This window comes from Podarcis erhardii (genome assembly GCF_964252035.2).
Source record: "Podarcis erhardii genome assembly, chromosome: 10".
Taxonomy (NCBI): Eukaryota; Metazoa; Chordata; class Lepidosauria; order Squamata; family Lacertidae; genus Podarcis; species Podarcis erhardii.
In genome coordinates, this window is record NC_138500.1 from 70,632,758 (window position 1) to 70,651,560 (window position 18,803).

The following is an 18,803-nucleotide window of genomic DNA, read 5'->3' on the forward strand; positions in this document are numbered from 1 at the left end:
TGGCTAGGGAAGGTACAATTTTGTTTAATGAACATTAACATGTCTATTCTATAAACACTGGCAAAACAAACCCTTGGTGTGTTCAAATATTAGGGTACATAAGTTTAAGGTCCATTGATTTTGTTCATTGTTTACTATTTCAAGTATGTTTAACTGTACAGTGAATTAATTGTACAATGAATCTCCACATGTGCCCTGGATTCCAATTTTTGATTATGAAATATCTTTTCCTACTGTCACCAACCTTTCTACTCCTGTTTTGCCTTCTTGGCCATCTCAACTCAGACAGACCAAGTTCTTAGTTGGGATGAAGATTTTTCACTAGACCTATATCATAGAATCGTAGCGTTGGAAGGACCTCCAAGAATCATCTGGTCCAACTGCCTCATAAATTAGTTTCCCCCCCACACACACACACATAAAGTGTGGGGAAATAATGACCAAATATTTCTATTTGTTTGTAGGGAAGCATTCAGCACAATGGGCTTTGGATGATGTCCTTGTAGGAATGAATGACAGCTCTCAGACTGGTTTTCAAGATAAATTTGATGGTTCTGTCGATTTACAAGCTAACTGGTACAGGGTCCAAGGGGGTCAAGTAGATATTGATTGCCTCTCTATGGATACAGCTCTCATATTCAGTGAAAATACAGGTAAGGCTCTCATTTAGTAAAATGCAAACACACTACAGCTTCTTTTTAAAAAAATGAATTTTAAGTAAAATGGTTTTCTTCCTTGCACTCTTTTTAGGAAAATCTCGATATGCTGAGACTTGGGATTTCCATGTGTCTGATTCCACCTTCATGCAGTTTGAGCTGAACATGGGCTGTAGCAAGCCATTCAGCAATTCCCATAGTATTTACTTCCAGTATTCCATAAACAATGGGAGAGACTGGCATTTGGTGACCGAAGAGTGCGTTCCTCCCAGGATAGGATGTCAGCATTACACTGAGAGCTCAATTTACACTTCTGAAAGGTTTCAGAACTGGAAGCGAGTGACCATCTACCTCCCACCTGCAACGATGTAAGAATTACTCTCTTATTCAGGCTTCTTCCACCCCTTTACTGTTTTGCTGTGAAAGAAAGTGTAGAATTCAGCTCAATTTTTTCACATAACCGTAACAGAAACTGTTAAGTTGTGGGTTGACATAGCCGACGACACAGCGATTTCTCCAACTAGCTCTTTATTTCGTAAGCTGGAATAGAACTGACTGCAAACAGCTCAGCCGGCCTGCTTTTATAGGCAGCCGGCTGTCAACATTGTAACAACAACAGCCCAGAGTTCCCGCCTAAAATAACTGACGCGGACCTGAGGGAAAACTATCTACAGACCTGATTGAAAACTATATACAGTATCCCCCTGCTGGCCCAGGGTGAAACTTCACTACATAACACCCCTCCCCACCGAGATAAGGCGTTAGTTACAATCGTAATGGTTTCCTTATATACAGCACTACGCGTAATGGTTCAATTAGGCACAAAAGCATATTGGTTACATTTCCCATACTTAGACCAACAGTGATACATGTCCAACAACATAGTCCTTTAAATAAGTTGGGCGCTTGGGAACTCTGCCAGACCGCCGGGGACTGGTAGCCAAGTCCGGAGGGCCACACAGTTCTTGCTGAGGCTGTGGTGCGACCCTAGGTGGCGTTGGAACCAAATCCCCTGGATCCGCTGCTGTGGGTGGAGCCTCCGCAAGTGGAGTGGTCTGAGTCTGTGGTAAGTCTGGCAGACCCTCTGAAGCGGCTTGGTTCGGCTCCACGCTGGCAGTTTGCGAGGGAGGTGTAGGTGGGGCCTCGCCATCTGTACGTGTCTCTTCTGGAGCCGCAAGCGCAGTTGGGGGCACCTCGGTAGTGTCCAAGTCCCCAACCCTGCGCCTAAGCTGGTCTATGTGCCGTCGCCACAAGCGTCCGTCTTCGAGTGCCACCTGGTACGAGCGAGGTCCCGTGACTCCCACTACTGTGGCTGGCACCCAAGGAATGTCCCCCACATAGTTCCGGGCAAAGACCTGGTTTCCTGGGACAAATGACCGTGGCGCGTTGGCACAGCCTGGGGGTTCAGCCACGGCAAAGTCCGGGTGTAGCCGGTCGAGTGGTGACCTGAGGCGGCGGCCCATAAGCAGTTCAGCAGGACTCCTCCCTGTGGCCGCATGAGGGGTGATGTGTTGCACGAACAAGTATTCGGCGACCCGCTCATGCCAGTCTCCCCGGTCCAGGCGCGCCAGTGCCTCTTTTGTCGAGCGCACCATTCTTTCCGCTTGCCCGTTGCTGGATGGATGAAAGGGTGCCGTTAGGGCATGGCGGATGCCCAGTCCCAAAAGATACCGCTCAAACGTGCCTGACGTGAACTGTGGTCCGTTGTCAGAGACAAGGACATCAGGACACCCATGCGTTGCAAACAGGCCTCGCAGCACCCGGATGACAGCTTCGGTAGTGGTGGAGGGCATCAGGGCGACCTCCAGCCATTTGGAATAGGCGTCCACCACTACCATAAAGGTCCGGCCGTGAAAGGGGCCAGCCAGATCGATGTGCACCCTCGACCAGGGTGTCTTTGGCGTCTCCCAGGTGTGTCCCTTAGCTGCCGGTGGTGCAGGCCTCGACTCTTGGCACGCTTGACAGGCGGACACCCAGGCAGTGATGGCATCGTCCATATTAGGCCACCAGACATAACACCGAGCCAACGCCTTCATTTTGACAATTCCCGGGTGGCCAACGTGCAGAGCCTCCAGGACGCGCTGACGGAGTCCCTGGGGAATCACGACGCGGTCTCCCCACAGCAGACAGCCGCGATGAGCTGAGAGTTCATGTTGTCTGGTTGCGAAGGGCTGGAACTCTGATGCAAAAGGCCCTTGTGGCCACCCCCTCCACACCCAGTTGAGCACCCGGCTGATGGTGCGATCCTGGGCAGACGCGGAGGCCACAGTGGCAGCTGATACAGGCGCTGCCGGAAGATCCTCAATCAGAAGGAGCGATGAAGCTGGGGCCGGGTCTTCCACAAATGCTGGAAGAGGGCAACGGCTGAGGGCGTCGGCATGGCCCATCGATTTCCCCGGGCGATGGATGAGCCGGTAGTGGTAGGCAGCCAGGAAAACAGTCCATCGCAGCATGCGTGGCGAGAGGACCGGTGGAGTTGGACGATCACCGGCGAGGAGGCCCAGGAGTGGCTTGTGGTCAGTGATGAGGTCAAAAGTCCTGCCATAGAGGTATTCATGGAACCTCTTCACTCCAGCCACAAGTGCCAATGCCTCCTTGTCGAGCTGGCTGTAATTCCGTTCCGTCAGAGATAGTGTCCTGGAAAAGTAGGCGAGTGGTGCTTCTCTTCCATCTGGAAAACGGTGACTAAGGACAGCACCGATGCCAAAAGGTGAGGCGTCGCAGGCAAGGACCAGCGGCCTGGATTCACTGTACTGTACCAGCACACTGTCTGATGAAAGGAGAGCCTTAACCGCATTGAAGGCCGCCGTCTCCCGATGACCCCAGGCCCAAGGCGTCTTTGTACTAAGGAGTCGGTGAAGAGGCTCAGCCACTGTGGCTTTGTGGGGCAGGAACATGTTATAAAAGTTCAGCAGCCCCAGGAATGCCTGCAACTCCGTCTTGTTCTTTGGGGTGGGGGCCTGCTGGATAGCGCGGATCTTGGATGTGGTCGGGTGAAGGCCGGAGGCATCGATAAGATAGCCCAGGAACTCTACCTGTGGAACGGCGATCTGGCACTTCTCCCTCTTTACCTTGAGCCCGGCCTCTTGGAACCTGGTCAGCACGGCACGGAGGCGCTCGAACAGCTGCTGGTGTGAGTCTGCAGACACCAAGACGTCATCAAAATATGGTACCACGCCCGGAAGCCCTTGCAGGAGACGCTCCATAAGGCTTTGGAAGATGCCAGGAGCCACACTCACCCCGAACTGCAACCGGCGGCAACGGAATGCCCCCCGGTGGGTGACGATCGTCTGGGCTTCAGCAGTGGCATCATCGACTGGCAGTTGTTGATAGGCTTGGGCAAGGTCCAGCTTAGCGAAGACCTTACCCTCACCCAGGGAATGCAGCAGGTGTTGGACAACAGGCACCGGATAAGCGTGCTGCTGAAGTGCCTTGTTGATCGTGCACTTGTAGTCAGCGCAGATTCTCACCGACCCATCTGGCTTGACAGGCGTGACGATGGGGGTTTCCCACTTGGCGTGGTCAACCGGCTCCAAAACTCCTTGGGCGATCAGTTTGTCCAGTTGTTCGTCCACCTTAGCCTTGAGAGCAAAGGGAACCCGGCGTGGCTTTAGCTTGATGGGGGCGACTTGTGGATCAAGGCTAAAGGAGATGGGCGTACCTGTATATTGCCCCAAGGTGCCGTCAAAAACCTCGGCAAAGTCTTTGACCAGACCCTCAGTCTCTGCGTTAGAGATGCAGTTGATGCCGGTGACTTCCAGGCCGAGGGCATCAAACCAGTCTAGCCCTAGGAGGCTTGGCCGCTGACCTTCGACCACCACCAACCGGAGCAGGCCCGAAAAATCCTTGAAGGCAATCCGGAACCGGCCAACGCCTACCACGGGAATGTCGTTTCCCTGGTAGTCTCTCAGGTGTACGCGGTGAGAGTCGAGTTGCCTTTTGGACACTCTGGGTACCAGTCTTTTGATGGTGCTCCACGACACGATGGACAGGGCAGACCCGGTGTCGATCTCCATGTCACATGGAGCTCCTTCAATGAGCACCGTGACGTTCAGCTTGCGTCGCGTAGGCGAGTCGGTTTGGCCAATCGTGGTTCCAGACGGGCAGCGGCAGTTGGTGAGAGCGAAACAACTTTCCTTGGCAGACTGGAGGGAAGGCTTGGACTTGCGAGTCGATGAAGGGGGGGTGTCAGATGGAGCCGATCGGCAGACCTTAGCGATGTGGCCCCTTCTGGAACACTTCCTACAGATGGCGTCTCTGAATCGACACTTGGCACGGGAATGGTTGCCTCCGCAGCCGGCACATTCCGGTTGGCCCTTGGACTTCTGTTGGAACTTCCTGTGCTCCCGCTTTGTCTGGTGCACGTCATCGCCTTCACTGGAGGATGCCTCATCACTGCTGGCCTCTTCATGATGCACCGGAACTGGCTCCCTAGCAAGACGCGGGCTGCTGCACTTGCGGATCTCCTGGGCGGAGCGTTCAGCAGCTTCTGAGGCCACAGCCTCCTCAATGGCTTTCTGCAGCGTGAGGTCTGGCTTGGCGAGGAGACGCCGTTGCAGATGGATGTCCCGGACCCCGCAGACGATTCGATCCATCAGGGCATCGTCTAAGTCTCGGAACTCACAGTGCATTGCAGCCTGTCGCAGGGCGGTGGTGTAGTTGTTGATTGACTCCCCCTCTGCCTGGTTCCGGTGGTAGAACGCATGGCGGGCAGCAATCTTGGACGGCTTTGGTGCGTAGTGGTTGCGGAGCTTCTCTTGGATCGTGTCCCATGGTGTTGCCTGGACTGCTTCGGGCGCAACCAATGCTCGGGCCGTCTCAAACACCCCAGGCCCACAGAGGCTGAGGAATAGGCCCCGCTTCCGATCCTTTGATACTGCTGTCAGCTCGTTGGCTTGGAGGTAGCAGTCGAACCGAGCGAGGTAGGAATCCCATGATTCAGAGGCTGGCGCAAACGGCGGTAGAGGCACAAGTGAAGCCATGATTCCGATGCCGGCGTGAAGGGCGATGGATGGAACACAGTGCTCTAGCCAGAACAGTCAGCTCTGAATTGGTTCTGTCCAGTGATTTCGCTCAGTGATTCAGCTCAGTGATTCAGCTCAGTTCAGAGGCTGGCCGCATCAGGCTGTGCTCTGATGTCCATCAATCCCATCCTCGTCGCCAGTGTTAAGTTGTGGGTTGACATAGCCGACGACACAGCGATTTCTCCAACTAGCTCTTTATTTCGTAAGCTGGAATAGAACTGACTGCAAACAGCTCAGCCGGCCTGCTTTTATAGGCAGCCGGCTGTCAACATTGTAACAACAACAGCCCAGAGTTCCCGCCTAAAATAACTGACGCGGACCTGAGGGAAAACTATCTACAGACCTGATTGAAAACTATATACAGTATCCCCCTGCTGGCCCAGGGTGAAACTTCACTACATAACAGAAACTGTGAATGATTGATTCCTAAGGATGCTTTTAACCACAAACCCTATTTTAATGCACAGGACTGTTTACAAAGAGGGCCACCCTAGAGCAAAGGCCATTTTTCTCCATGCTTCAAGGTTAAAGTAACTATGCTTTGGCCAAATCAAATGGTCACATCTCACATCTTCCTCAGAGCTAAGCAAGTCATTATCCCATGACGAAAAGGGGAGAACTAGATGAGACGATAAACATAATTGTGGTGTTCCTCTTGCTTTAAAAGTTAAAAGGTTAGGTTGCCAGAATATGGGGCACCTCATATAAGCACAATTTGGGATAGTTAACTATTGGTTTGGATTTTATTTTTTAAGGGTGTTAAAAAGATATGCATATGATTTGATAGAAATAAGTGTGGTCCTGGCATAGGCTACCCTTTCAGACTTAAGGGACACATTCCCCTGGGGGGGAGGGAGGGAGTGCGCAGGGGCACATAACTGTGGCAGCAGGTGGGACCACAGGAAAAAGTGGCGCAAAAGCAAAAGTCAGTGGGACACCTCCCCCCTGCATACCGTCATTTGTGAATTCATTCTCCCTCTCTGCAGGTTTGGAGGGCCACGTAAAAGAAATTAGAACTAAGATGCTGATAAATTTTCACGAGGAGCTTTTTTTATAGCTAATTGCTGCAAGTTGTGGAGAACTGCATTTAAGATTGCAAAATGAGAAACTTGGAGAAGTGAAATTGCCAGATTCCCTCCCCCCCCCCCCGCAATTTTCGATCCTCTTTCTCCAATAGCAGCGGGACTGTTCTGAATTACTATTTTTGTTTGTGATTCCCAGATCTCCCAGAACACGCTTCAGATGGATTCAACATAATTATGTTCCTGGTGGGGATATGTGGGCTATTGATAATGTCATCCTGGCCACTGGATGTCCTTGGATGTGCTCAGGCCACGGGATCTGCGATGCTGGCCGCTGTGTGTAAGGAGACACATGTTTCATGCCCTTTTGCTTCTTGGTGATGTAAAGATTATGTCTCATTAGTCAGTGGATATTGTTCCCAACCACCCCCCACAATTTGTTTTCAGGTGTGACAGAGGTTTTGGAGGCCCTTACTGTGTCCCAGCTGCCCCCCTCCCTTCTGTTCTGAAAGATGACTTCAATGGCAACTTGCATCCTGACCTTTGGCCTGAAGTCTATGGAGCTGAGAGAGGGAACCTGAATGGCGACACCATCAAATCTGGAACAACTCTCATCTTTAAAGGGGTTAGAAGTTATTCTTGTTCAAAATGTTTTGATTGTTTTTGCAATGCCTTCTTGAAACTGTTTAGCAAGATTAAATTATAGAAATCCTTGATCTGCCCTGCTGAAAAAGAAAAAAAAATAACTTCTTCCTATCTATTATTTGTTACAGGAAGGGCTGAGAATGCTTGTTTCAAGAGATTTAGATTGTACTAATACAATGTACATCCAGTTTTCATTCAAATTCTTAGCCAAAGGTAAGGTAATGATTGATTACTGTAAATAATATAATCCGTACTAACTTGAAAAGCTGTGGGTAATCTGTAGACTATTGTCATTCTGGAGGGCAGAACCAAAGAGGCACTGATGATCAAAATAACACAGGTCAGCATATTTTGCTACAGGATGGTTGACCAAGTAATGACTACAACTCCATATTCTAGGAGCCCCCCCCCCCCCGGCCAAGAAAGAAACCTGCAGCCATAAGTGACAGTGAAAAAAATGTCATTCTAAGACAGGCATAGGCAAACTCAACCCTCCAGATGTTTTGGGACTACACCTCCCATCATTCCTAGCTAACAGGACCAGTGGTCAAGGATGATGGGAACTGTAGTCTCAAAACATCTGGAGGGCCGAGTCTGGTATGCCTGTTCTAAGAGATTGGGAGTAACATTTTCAGCCAGTACTGCATGTTGCCCTTTTCCTTCCTCTCTTGATCTTTGACCCTCCCTTAAAGAGCCTTGGATTAGTAGCTCATATTGTTTTACTGTGGGTTGTTTGTTTGTTTGTTTGTTTGTTTGTTTTGCAAATTGGCAAGGCTAGGGTTTCTTTGTAAATCTACTTGTACTGTGTTTTAATTTGAAACCTCATTCATTGTTCCGTAAAGCCACTTCCGGCCTGCCCAGGAGGTGGGGTTGCGGGCTTCACGCCCACCCCCACGTGAGCGGGGGCTGGTTTCAGCCCCCACGAGAACAGGGGAATCCCGGCCGGGTCTGCCCCCCCCAGCCAGCCAATCGGCTGGCTGGGGGTGTGTGGCCTGCCCTATTTAGGGCCGGCGCAGAGGGGGCTCACCCTCTTTTCGGAACGCCATCACCTCCCCCCAGTGAGTGAAGGGTGGTCCGTTAAAGGACTCTGGGGGGCGTGGCCCTGTCCGAAGCCTTTGGAGGTGTGGGCCAAAGGTGCGCCCCCGAGCGGTGACCCGGGGGAGCTCCTAGTCGACGTGCCTCGGCAGGAGACTCCCCCGATAAAGTGTTAACCCTTCCCCGTGTCTCCAGCAAATGGGCTGGAGCCGGATAGTCGATAGGACCAATGCCTAAGCCAATGCCTCTCATTCCTGAATTCAATAAAGTTGTGGCCTAATTCGCCCAATTAATCTTAATTATGGTGTCTCGTGTCTTTATTTATCCTGGTGGGGGGCGGGAACTCGCCACGCAACCGTAGTATGCTGCCCAACAGCTCATTCTCACAGTGACTTTTACATTGTCATTATGATTTCCTCCCTCTTGTTCTAGGTACCCCAGAAAGGTCTCATTCTGTCCTGCTTCAGTATTCCATCAATGGGGGCATCACTTGGCACCTGATAGATGAGTTTTATTTTACTCAAACAACGGACGTTCTCTTCATTAACATCCCACTTCCATATGCAGCACGAACCAACGCTACACGGTTCAGGCTCTGGCAGCCTTATAACAATGGTAATGAGAAATAATACAAAATCGTATATAATTGTGTATATTTTTACTTAATTTCAAATGGTGTGATTATACAAGGCTTCTGCTCTGTTACATTTATTTATATATTGCCTGGAATCCTGCAGCATGTTATAAAATTAAATTTCAACCTCTGTATTTTGAAGGTTTCCCTGGGAACTGTTTTAGGGGTGGAGTAAAAATGCATGTAATGAATAAATAAATGAGCAAAACATTCCTATCTTGTACATATGAAAGACAATCCAGGAAGTGGGCAAATATGAGTGACAGGAGGCAACAAGGAGCAGGAAAGGTTACACCTTTTCTCAGGAAACACGGGTTTTTCTCAGGAAACACGGGTTTCCTATGGCTAACCCAAAGCTGATTATAGGGATCCAGGGTCATCAGGAACCAGTCACAGTCCTCAGTGAAGGAGCTGCTTAGGAAACGTCATCAGAGACTGTGGCTAGCAAAGAGGTGTTACTAGTTATGAATTTGATGTGCCTGAGCTAATGTACCCAACAGAGAGAGATAAGTTAAAGATTTCTCCTCAGGCCAGGCTACAATTACCCATACGTGCCACGTTTGTTATTAGGAAGACTATGGCGCATGGTAACATCGTACAGTGGTGCCTCGCAAGACGAAAAGAATCCGTTCCGCGAGTCTCTTCGTCTAGTGGTTTTTTCGTCTTGCGAAGCAAGCCCATTAGTGGCTTAGCGGATTAGCGCTATTAGCGGCTTAGCGGCTTTTAGCGGCTTAGCGGATAAGTGGCTTAGCGGCTTAGAAAAAGGGGGGAAAGGGAAAAAAAGTTGGAAAAACTCGCAAGACATTTTCGTCTTGCGAAGCAAGCCCATAGGGAAATTCGTCTTGCGAAGCACCTCCAAAACAGAAAACCCTTTCGTCTAGCGGGTTTTTCGTCCTGCGAGGCACTCGTCTTGCGGGGCACCACTGTAATACATTTTTGGGAAAAAACAGGTTAACCATAGTGATGACTTGGGATGGGGGAACAAAATCAATTCAGTTCACATTTAAACGCAAACCTTTTCAAAATAACATGAAAACCAAAACACAGATATACTTTGACATTTACACTTCTTTGAATTTTGTGACGCAGTGCTCCAACCAACTAATGTGTACAAAAATGCATATTGGTGAAAAGAAGTGTCCATAATATGCATATATTGGTAAAAAAAAAATGCATTATTTAAGGGGAAATTCCTTTGTAGGCAAAACTGCATACAAACAAGTGTATACTGGGATAAATTTGCACTAAAATGCTGCTGAATTTTTACGAGGTCATTTAAAAATAATTTGCAACCTGGTGTGGAAATGTGGAGAACTGCATTTAAGAAAGGAAATATAAGAAACTGAGAGAAACAGAATTTGACAGATTCCTCCAACCCTAGAGGTAACTTATCATGTGTAATTATTTTCTCCTGTTCTAGAACAATTAAACCAGTAGCAACATAGGTGTTTATTTTCCCAGGTAAGAAAGAAGAAATCTGGATTCTAGATGATTTAATTATTGATGGAAACAACATTAAGAATCCTGTAATCCTGCTGGATACCTTTGACTTTGGTCCAAAGGAAGACAATTGGTTTTTCTATCCCGGTGGCAACATCGGGCTTTATTGTCCATATTCTTCAAAAGGAGCACCGTACGTATCATAAAATATATCCAAGACTATTCCAAAAGAAAGTTTCACTTACTAATAGTGGTGCATTTATGCTAGAAAAGCGGAATGTGCTATCCTCTCATAAGTTGAATAAACATATAAAATTTATGTTAATAATTTAGCTATGAAATAATCACTTTGGTTTCTCTTAATAGGGAGGAAGATTCTGCGATGGTCTTTGTTTCAAATGAAGTTGGGGAACATTCAATTACTACAAGGGATTTGAACGTGAATGAGAACACCATAATCCAATTTGAGGTACTTATCATTATGTTCTTCTCCTGCTTATTGAGCGTTAGTCATTGCTAGTCTTGCTTTGACATTTCCCTGCCTCTCTTATATGTTATTAAAGGGTAGTGGAGGGAATCCTATTAATGTAATCTATGTGAATCTCTAGAATTAGTCCAATCCCATATGGAAATAAGGAAAGAATTATATTCGTAGTATGCATTCACCTAAACTTTGTAATATTTTGACCCGTTATTCCTCGTTTTATATTGTAGTTATTATAGTTCATTACAGTATCCTTAGGGGAAAGTTGTGAATGACGGGAGAATGTAGATGAAAAAAAGGCTTTCCATATTGAGTTTGTTCTGTCCAATGTATTAGAAAACCCACTGGTGCTGTGTTGCGTGTTGAGGTCCCCAGGGCCACCCCAATAACTCACATACCACACAGAATTTTTTGTTTAAGGTTTTTGGCATAATTTTGGGCACTTTATTAAAATACAAAAATGTGAGTGGTTGCTTAGGCATTGGTTGCGACTATCTGCCCCCACCATGGGGGGCAGACTGATATTCCGCACGATGCGAAAGTCAGAAAAGGGGAATACACTTGGGAGTAGCGACGGAGCGGGGAACCTGCCCTCAGCCCTCCCCAAATGCAACCAGGACCTCATTGCTATGGCCCGAGCCCCCTTGTCAGAGTGGACAAGCAATAGTTAGCCCCCGATTCCTTTAACGGAATCCCTTGCAGCAGCAGCATTGGAGGGGCAGGCACAGCCAATCCATGCCCCTCAACCAACCAAACCATAAACCAATGCCTAACCGCAACCTTACAAGTTGTGACGATTTGCTACGCAGTAGGCAAAAACCAAATGGCCCCAGCCAATCAGCCAGATGGACAAAATTCCTACCAGGCCCCTGCCCCAAGAGCAGACGACCCCATGACAGGCATAGCAAGGTCAAAGCGAACAACCCTAATTCTAGGGAGGGGGGGACGGGCAATCCGATGCACGGGCAAAAAGAGGAAGCCCTAGCCTCGTGCAAGGAGTTTTAGCATTTCTGGCTGTCAGTCAACAAATGGCAACATTAACTTCTTCCCAACAAGGGAAGCCCCAATCACATCAGTGGCCAACAATCAATTAGCCCGCCCCCAACTTTGGAGTGTCCTGGCAGCCCCCACTGCAACACGTGCTCTCCATGAAGGAGAACACGCTATGTCATCTCATTGTACATTTCCCGCTTTTTTATATACAGATAGGGGAAGATCTATGAAACTAATGAAGTTTAAGCTTCAGGGCTGCTAATGCTGGAGGGATCCCAGAAGTGAATTTAGTCCACACGGCTTAAAATGTTTGAGTCCATTAGACCCAATTTGAGTTGCACAACTCAAATTGATTATTTTTAAAAAAATTGGTTTATATTTCAACAATCCCAAAGTTTGAGAGTCAGTAGCAGAGATGTTGCAAAGGTTTGGTGATCTGTCATGTAACAACCCCATTGAAGACGATAGCAGTGGTTACCCAGACCTTGTTGCTGGTTGCAAATCGGGCCCCATAACAGTTCAAGCTTCAGGACCCCAGAAATGTAGGTCTGCCCTTGCATATAGACACACGTACAAAACATAGTTTGGATGTGGAGAGGCACTGGTGGAATTGGTAGGCATAGAGTGACTGTCCCTGGCAGCCCTTTCCCAAACTCCCTGAAAAGCCTCTCCTGATGTTCAGGAGACCCTCTTGATTGGATTCATATGAAATACAGAACTGCACAGAAAGCTAGGCTGGAGGGGTGGAGGTACTTTTCAGATGTGTGAGGTGCTTCTCTGGATCCAAGCCTATAACAGCGCAAAAAGACAATTTCCATAAAGGGAACAAGTGTGTCTGTGTGTGTCTCGTTTTACCACCTAATTTTGTATTTCCCATTCCACATTGTTTGATATTGTGGGGCAAAGAAATATGCAATATATTTGTGTCATTATATTTGTATGGATTATAAATGGATGGGAGAAGCACCGTTTTCATGCTTGTCATAACGTATATTTCTGTCGTCAAGTACTATGTACCATCTAAATTATACTCAGAGAAGACTCATTGAAATCAATGGACTTCTAAGTTAATTGAAGTCAATTGTTACTAACTTGAGCCCATTGATTTCACTGGGTGTACTCTGAGAATGACTTAGTATATTTTTGGAGAGTCTGAATTCAAAATTGCAACCAAAGTGCGTTTCCCACAGGGCTTTTTTTCAGCCAGAACTTGGCAGAACCCAATTCTGGCACCTCTCAGGTGGACACCATTGCCATTATAAGAGAATAAGGGAAGCATTCATAGTGAAAAACAGCTCTGGTCACACACATTTATTTGTATACAGCTAGCACATGCAGAACATCAATAGTCACAACACATTGTTGTGCAGTTTAAGAAGCAGCTGAACGTACGCCTTGTGTATTCCTAGAAAATTTGCTTTGGCTGTGTATTCATGCACATTTCAATTTGTCATGACAACGAATTAATAATATATAGAATGCAAACTGTTTTCTGTTTTAAAATATAGATTAAAAGCTTGTTCAACAAATGCCTTTGAGGTCACATTCAGACATGAATGACTCTTCAGTGCGCTTACCCCATAAGACCTGCACACACATCTTGGCATCTGGCGAAGGCATTTTGCTTTTATAAAAATTAAATGTCTTCAGCTGAGGTCTTGGAACAGGCTGATAAACATGAAGTCATTATGCATAATGCAGTAAAAGTTGCCATCCCACACTCCTGGATTCAAAGAACTTGATCTGCTGTACCATGTCTCTTGGATTCCAGATCAGTAGGTGTTTGACCTAGTTATGGAAAACTAATGTGCATTATGCTGATTAATATTCAGTATTTAACATTTTCAACCGTAAATAGTTTCATTTTCTATTTAGTTCAGTACATTATTTATTCATCTATCTATCAGACACATTTATATCTCCCTCTTGCCTCAAAGAGCTCAGGGGAAAGGTAGGAACAAAGTGGACATTTTTCCACAATACAAGGGGTCATAACTTATTCTTACTTTACATACACGATTGCAACCTTAGCCTTTTCCCATTCCCCATTTATTTATTTATCTCCCCACCCCCACACCCAGTGGCGTAGCGTGGGGGGTGCAGGGGGGGCCGGCCGCACCAGGCGCAACATCTGGGGTTAGGGCAAATCCACGGGTTAGGGGGCGCAAATCCACGGGTTAGGGGGCGCAAATTACTTGCCTTGCCCCGGGTGCTGACAACCCACGCTACGCCACTGCCCACACCCAGTGGGTTCTCCTTGCTTACCAGGCTCTGGGAAGGTCATTGAAGGGCCCTGGGAACCCTCCAGAGCCATCACACTCATGGGAGAAGGGCAGGTCTCAGGGTTCCTGGCTTTGCGTGATTTTGCCCTTACACACAGACCCCTGGAACCAATGCCTATAAGTGGTGTATTTTAGAAGTTTATGTAAACAACTGCTTGTGCACTGTTATAGCTGTTCCCTGAAAGAGGACTCTCAAAAGGCAAGGTTCCATAATGTGGTACAGGATTTTATTCTCATGTTTCTCTGGCATTGGAACTATTTTTTTTCTTTGCTAAAGCTGTGGCTGGGAAATGTACAGTTCCATTGCATCAAAGCCATCCCTTGCTCAGGAGAGGAATAGAAAAAGTATAGCACCAGGGAAGTAGAATTCATTTAACTGCCTCCCATTTATTGGCTTTCTCCCATTGGAGTCAATGGGAGGGCAATTACTTATATCAGGTCTGGTCCTTGCATAGATTTCTGGCATGTTTGTGAGTGTATCTGTGGAATCCTGTGGTTCAGAATTTAGCGTATATGTGTTCTTCTTCATACTGCCCAACAATCCACTGGATTTTGAGGGACCCATGAAAGGAACTTCACTGGCAGAGCAATTTGTCAACCGAGCCCTTCTACAATGTGCAAAGGCAATGCATATGTCTCTGCACTTCTGAAATCTTTCACTTTACCCTTATGCCCATCAGCCAATGAACCTGCACCTTTAATTTCTTCAGTTAACTTGATTCTTCCTACTAGCTAGGTACTATAATTCTGCTGTGTAATAATTTTCCAATCATTTTTAACATTTGAGGGTAACTAAGTGGTACTAATGTGATGTGTGGGGCAGATTTTTATACATTCTTGAGAAATTAATGAGTTTTCTCTTGTAAAGACTTCCATCGGGAACCTATAGAGACACATTTCTTTGGGAAGGGAGGTCAGGATAACTGATCTGAGTTTTATCCAGTACCAGCCCTGCTCAGAATAGAACTGTTAAAATCAGTGACCTTGTCTAACTTAAGCCCATTAATTTCAATGAGTACTATACGGAGAACTTAGTTGGAGATAGTTGCTCTGTCTGTCTTGCTCTCTGTATCTCCTTCAGATATGAATAAAACACTCTGATCTTCCCAAAACAGGTGTAGAGGCACAACTGGGAAGGGAGTACTCATGTTGTAACTTTATCTCCCGTTATGGCGGTTGAGCACTTGGGATGATGTCTCTGGTCTGTGGGTGTTGACAGCTTCAGGGACCTAGAATTCTGCCCACTCTGCCAGTATTAATATTTCTGCCAGCCCAGAGACCTGAATGGCACAGGGCAAAGAGGAGCAAGAAAAGAAGACTCAGTAGTGCCATAAGCCCTGCTTAAGTGGGAACACCAGGAGACACAGTCCCTTCTGAACCTCTGGCCCAGGGATTCACCCTTTTTATAGAGTTGGCTAGTGGCAAAGCATCCATAAATGTAGGCCATGCAATCTTCTAGGTTTTGTTTTATTCTACTTCAGATTAATATTGGATGCACCACTGATAGCTCATCTGCTGACCCAGTGAAACTTGAATTCTCCCGAGATTTGGGGGCAACCTGGCACCTGCTTCTTCCTTTATGTTATAGTAGCAGCAGCTACCTCAGTTCTCTATGCTCTACAGAGCATCATCCAAGCAGCACTTATTATGCCGGAACGACCCAGGGGTGGAGAAGAGAAGTCATCCACTTTGGAAAGCTACACCTTTGCGGGTAAGTACTTGACGCTGCTCACCTAGCCTTTCTCTTTATATCCGTTTTTCAGCACTACTGCTCTTTAGCACACAAAGACTGGCTGGTTATTTGTATATTTATATACCCAGGTGGCTTCCAGGTAGTTTACAGAGCAAGGAAAACATCGCCCTGGTGGATGACCTTTTATTGTGAGAGGGACAGGGGAATGTGACATTGTTAACTTCTGCTCAGTCTCTCAGCAGCTTTTGATACCATTGGCCATGGTCTTCTCCTGAACCAATTCAGTGGGATATGTATTGGAAGCACCATATTATGATGGTTCCGTTTTTATATTCAGGGCCATGGACAGAGAGTAGCACTGGATGAGTGCTTCTCGGCTCCCAGCTCCTCGGTACCCTGTCCACAGGGTACTTAGCTGCCCCCAGTGCTATTTAACATCTACATGAGGCTGTTCGGAGCAGTCATTAAGAGCTGGGAGCAAGGTGTCATTACTATGCTGATGGCATACAGTTTATACATTACATATGTTTCTTACATTATATTTTAAAGATAAAAGAAATTCTGAATCAAGCCTGAAATGCCATTGAGATGTCATGTTTGAATTGCAGCCTAATGCAGAACCAGGCCTGTGAATGATAAAACTTAGGAAAGCCATAGACTTGTCTCAGAGCCATGGTGCATGTATCACTCAGGATATTAGGGATCATTTCTGGCAACTGGAGACACTCATATGAAACATCCTGTGTCTTTAAAACATATTGTGATAACCCGCTTGAGATTGCCACAAGGTAGAGAAACACAGCAGCTCATATGATCATATATGAGGAACTGAAACAAAGTCTGGGGGGAAAAAACCCCTGATGTTGAATAATTAAATGAAAGATTTAATTTTTAAATATGTGCATGCATCTTTGATTATTGTTAACATCTGAATGTCTGGAAAGCCCTTAACTGTGCATATCTGCTGTTCCAACCCAAAATCACAAAGCATTTCTATACTCCTTGAGTAATCCTTCTGGAGAAGAGGCCCAGTTGAAGAGCATTCTCTGGCATGTAACTTATTACCTGCACTTCAGCATGGATGCAGAATAGGTTTTTGTTTTGTTTTGCAGTATTTGTTAATTCAGAAGGTTTGATAAAGGTTTGAGAGTCACAAAACTCTCTGAGTGGTATACATAATAAAACTATTAATAAAACACAGCTAAATTTCACACAAAAAAGAAATAGACATACTATATTTTTCCATCTATAAGACGCCCCCATGTTTTTGGGGACTCAGATTTAAGAAAATGGGGGGAGATGTATCCGTGTATAAGACGCCTCCTAATTTTTGACATTATTTTTTAGGGGGGGGGGACCTAGTCTTATACATGGAAAAATACGGTAATTAGCAATGAAACTGGTGAGATCAGTAAAACTTTAAAAAACAATTACCAAAACCTAAATTATATATCTTGAAAGCCTTTCTGAAATGAATAAGTTTTTAGCAGACATCTAAAACAATACAGCGAGGGTGCCTGGCTGGTGTCATTAGTTCCAACACGAGAACAGGGCCTTTTCTATAGTGGCTCCCTGTTTGTGGTATGCTCTCACCAGGGAGGTTCAGCTGGCGCCTTCATTATACACCTTTAGGCACCAGGCAAAAACGCTCCTCTTCCTCGAGAGGGGGGAATTATTGGTTTGTTTTTATTCTTAATTGTATGATGTATTTTGTGGTTTTTATATTGCAATTTCAAGCAAGGTATCAACACATGGTTAGGTGGGCTGTAGGGTGGATATGGCAGGTTGGATGAATCCCACAAGCTTAGCTTTGCCTACCGATACTCTGTGCCATAAAAGCGTATTTTAGACTTTACATAAACGTAATGCAGTAGAAGAGCAGCTAATATAAAAGGCATTGCTTTCTTTCAGATTAGTGAGGTTCAGATGGTACCAGGGATTTTATCCTGCTGCGTCTCAACCTGTGACCTGGGCCAGGTGCCTTCAAGGGGGCGTGTACAGCAGCCTAAATTGCTCAATACTCAATTTCCTTTATTCGACCGATAGTCAGAAATAAAACACAATACAGAGTTATAAACTAAAACATCATAGGGGTACATAATAAGGTAGGGCCACAGTACTAAACCTCTCACAGATAACCCACATCAAGGCATTCAGTTATACGTTTCCGACACTTGAGTGCCAGGAAAAGGAATTTAGCCACTGACAAAGTTGTTTTCCCAGCCTCCAGCCCTCACTTTTTGTAAACCCCCTTTGTTTTTTAGACTCACCCTTCTCCGAGTGGTTGGAGTCAGCTGACGTAATCCAATGCCTAAGCCAATACCTTTTCACTTGCTGTAATCAATAAAGTTGTGGCCTTTTCTTGCCCATTAACCTTATATCACGTGTCCTTGTGTTTCATTCCACTGCGCGGGGTTCGGGTCCTCGAACCACAAGCATAGCTTTGCCTACCGATACTCTGTGCCATAAAAGTGTATTTTAGACTTTACATAAACGTAATGCAGTAGAAGAGCAGCTAATATAAAAGGCATTGCTTTCTTTCAGATTAGTGAGGTTCAGATGGTACCAGGGATTTTATCCTGCTGCGTCTCAACCTGTGACCTGGGCCATTGACAATGTGTATATTGGGCCACAGTGTGAGGAGATGTGTAATGGTCATGGCAGCTGTGTCAATGGGACAAAGTGCATCTGTGATCCTGGCTATTCCGGACCAACCTGTAGAATAAGCACCAAGAATCCTGACTTTCTGAAGGATGATTTTGAAGGTACCTCTGTTTGACATTATTATGTTTGGACTTTTTTTGTAATATTTTGTGCCCTCAAACCATTTAAAGGTTTGTTAAAGTCAACTTCTTCTTAGTTTCTTGGCACACTTTAGTCCCATTTACTTCAGTG

General features: G+C 46.2%; 1 protein-coding gene across 3 annotated transcripts in view; it reads left to right on the forward strand.

Annotated features, from left to right (window-relative positions):
* RELN (reelin) overlaps positions 1-18,803 on the forward strand; it is a 308,114-nt gene that overhangs the window by 235,013 nt on the left and 54,298 nt on the right. For all 3 annotated transcript variants that reach the window (XM_081879038.1, XM_081879039.1, XM_081879040.1), the window contains 10 exons: positions 465-653; positions 751-1,024; positions 6,902-7,042; positions 7,150-7,327; positions 7,476-7,560; positions 8,815-8,997; positions 10,478-10,649; positions 10,823-10,925; positions 15,697-15,926; positions 18,453-18,673. In XM_081879038.1, coding sequence (XP_081735164.1) covers positions 465-653; positions 751-1,024; positions 6,902-7,042; positions 7,150-7,327; positions 7,476-7,560; positions 8,815-8,997; positions 10,478-10,649; positions 10,823-10,925; positions 15,697-15,926; positions 18,453-18,673 — 1,776 coding nt within the window. The remainder of the gene's footprint in view (positions 1-464; positions 654-750; positions 1,025-6,901; positions 7,043-7,149; positions 7,328-7,475; positions 7,561-8,814; positions 8,998-10,477; positions 10,650-10,822; positions 10,926-15,696; positions 15,927-18,452; positions 18,674-18,803) is intronic.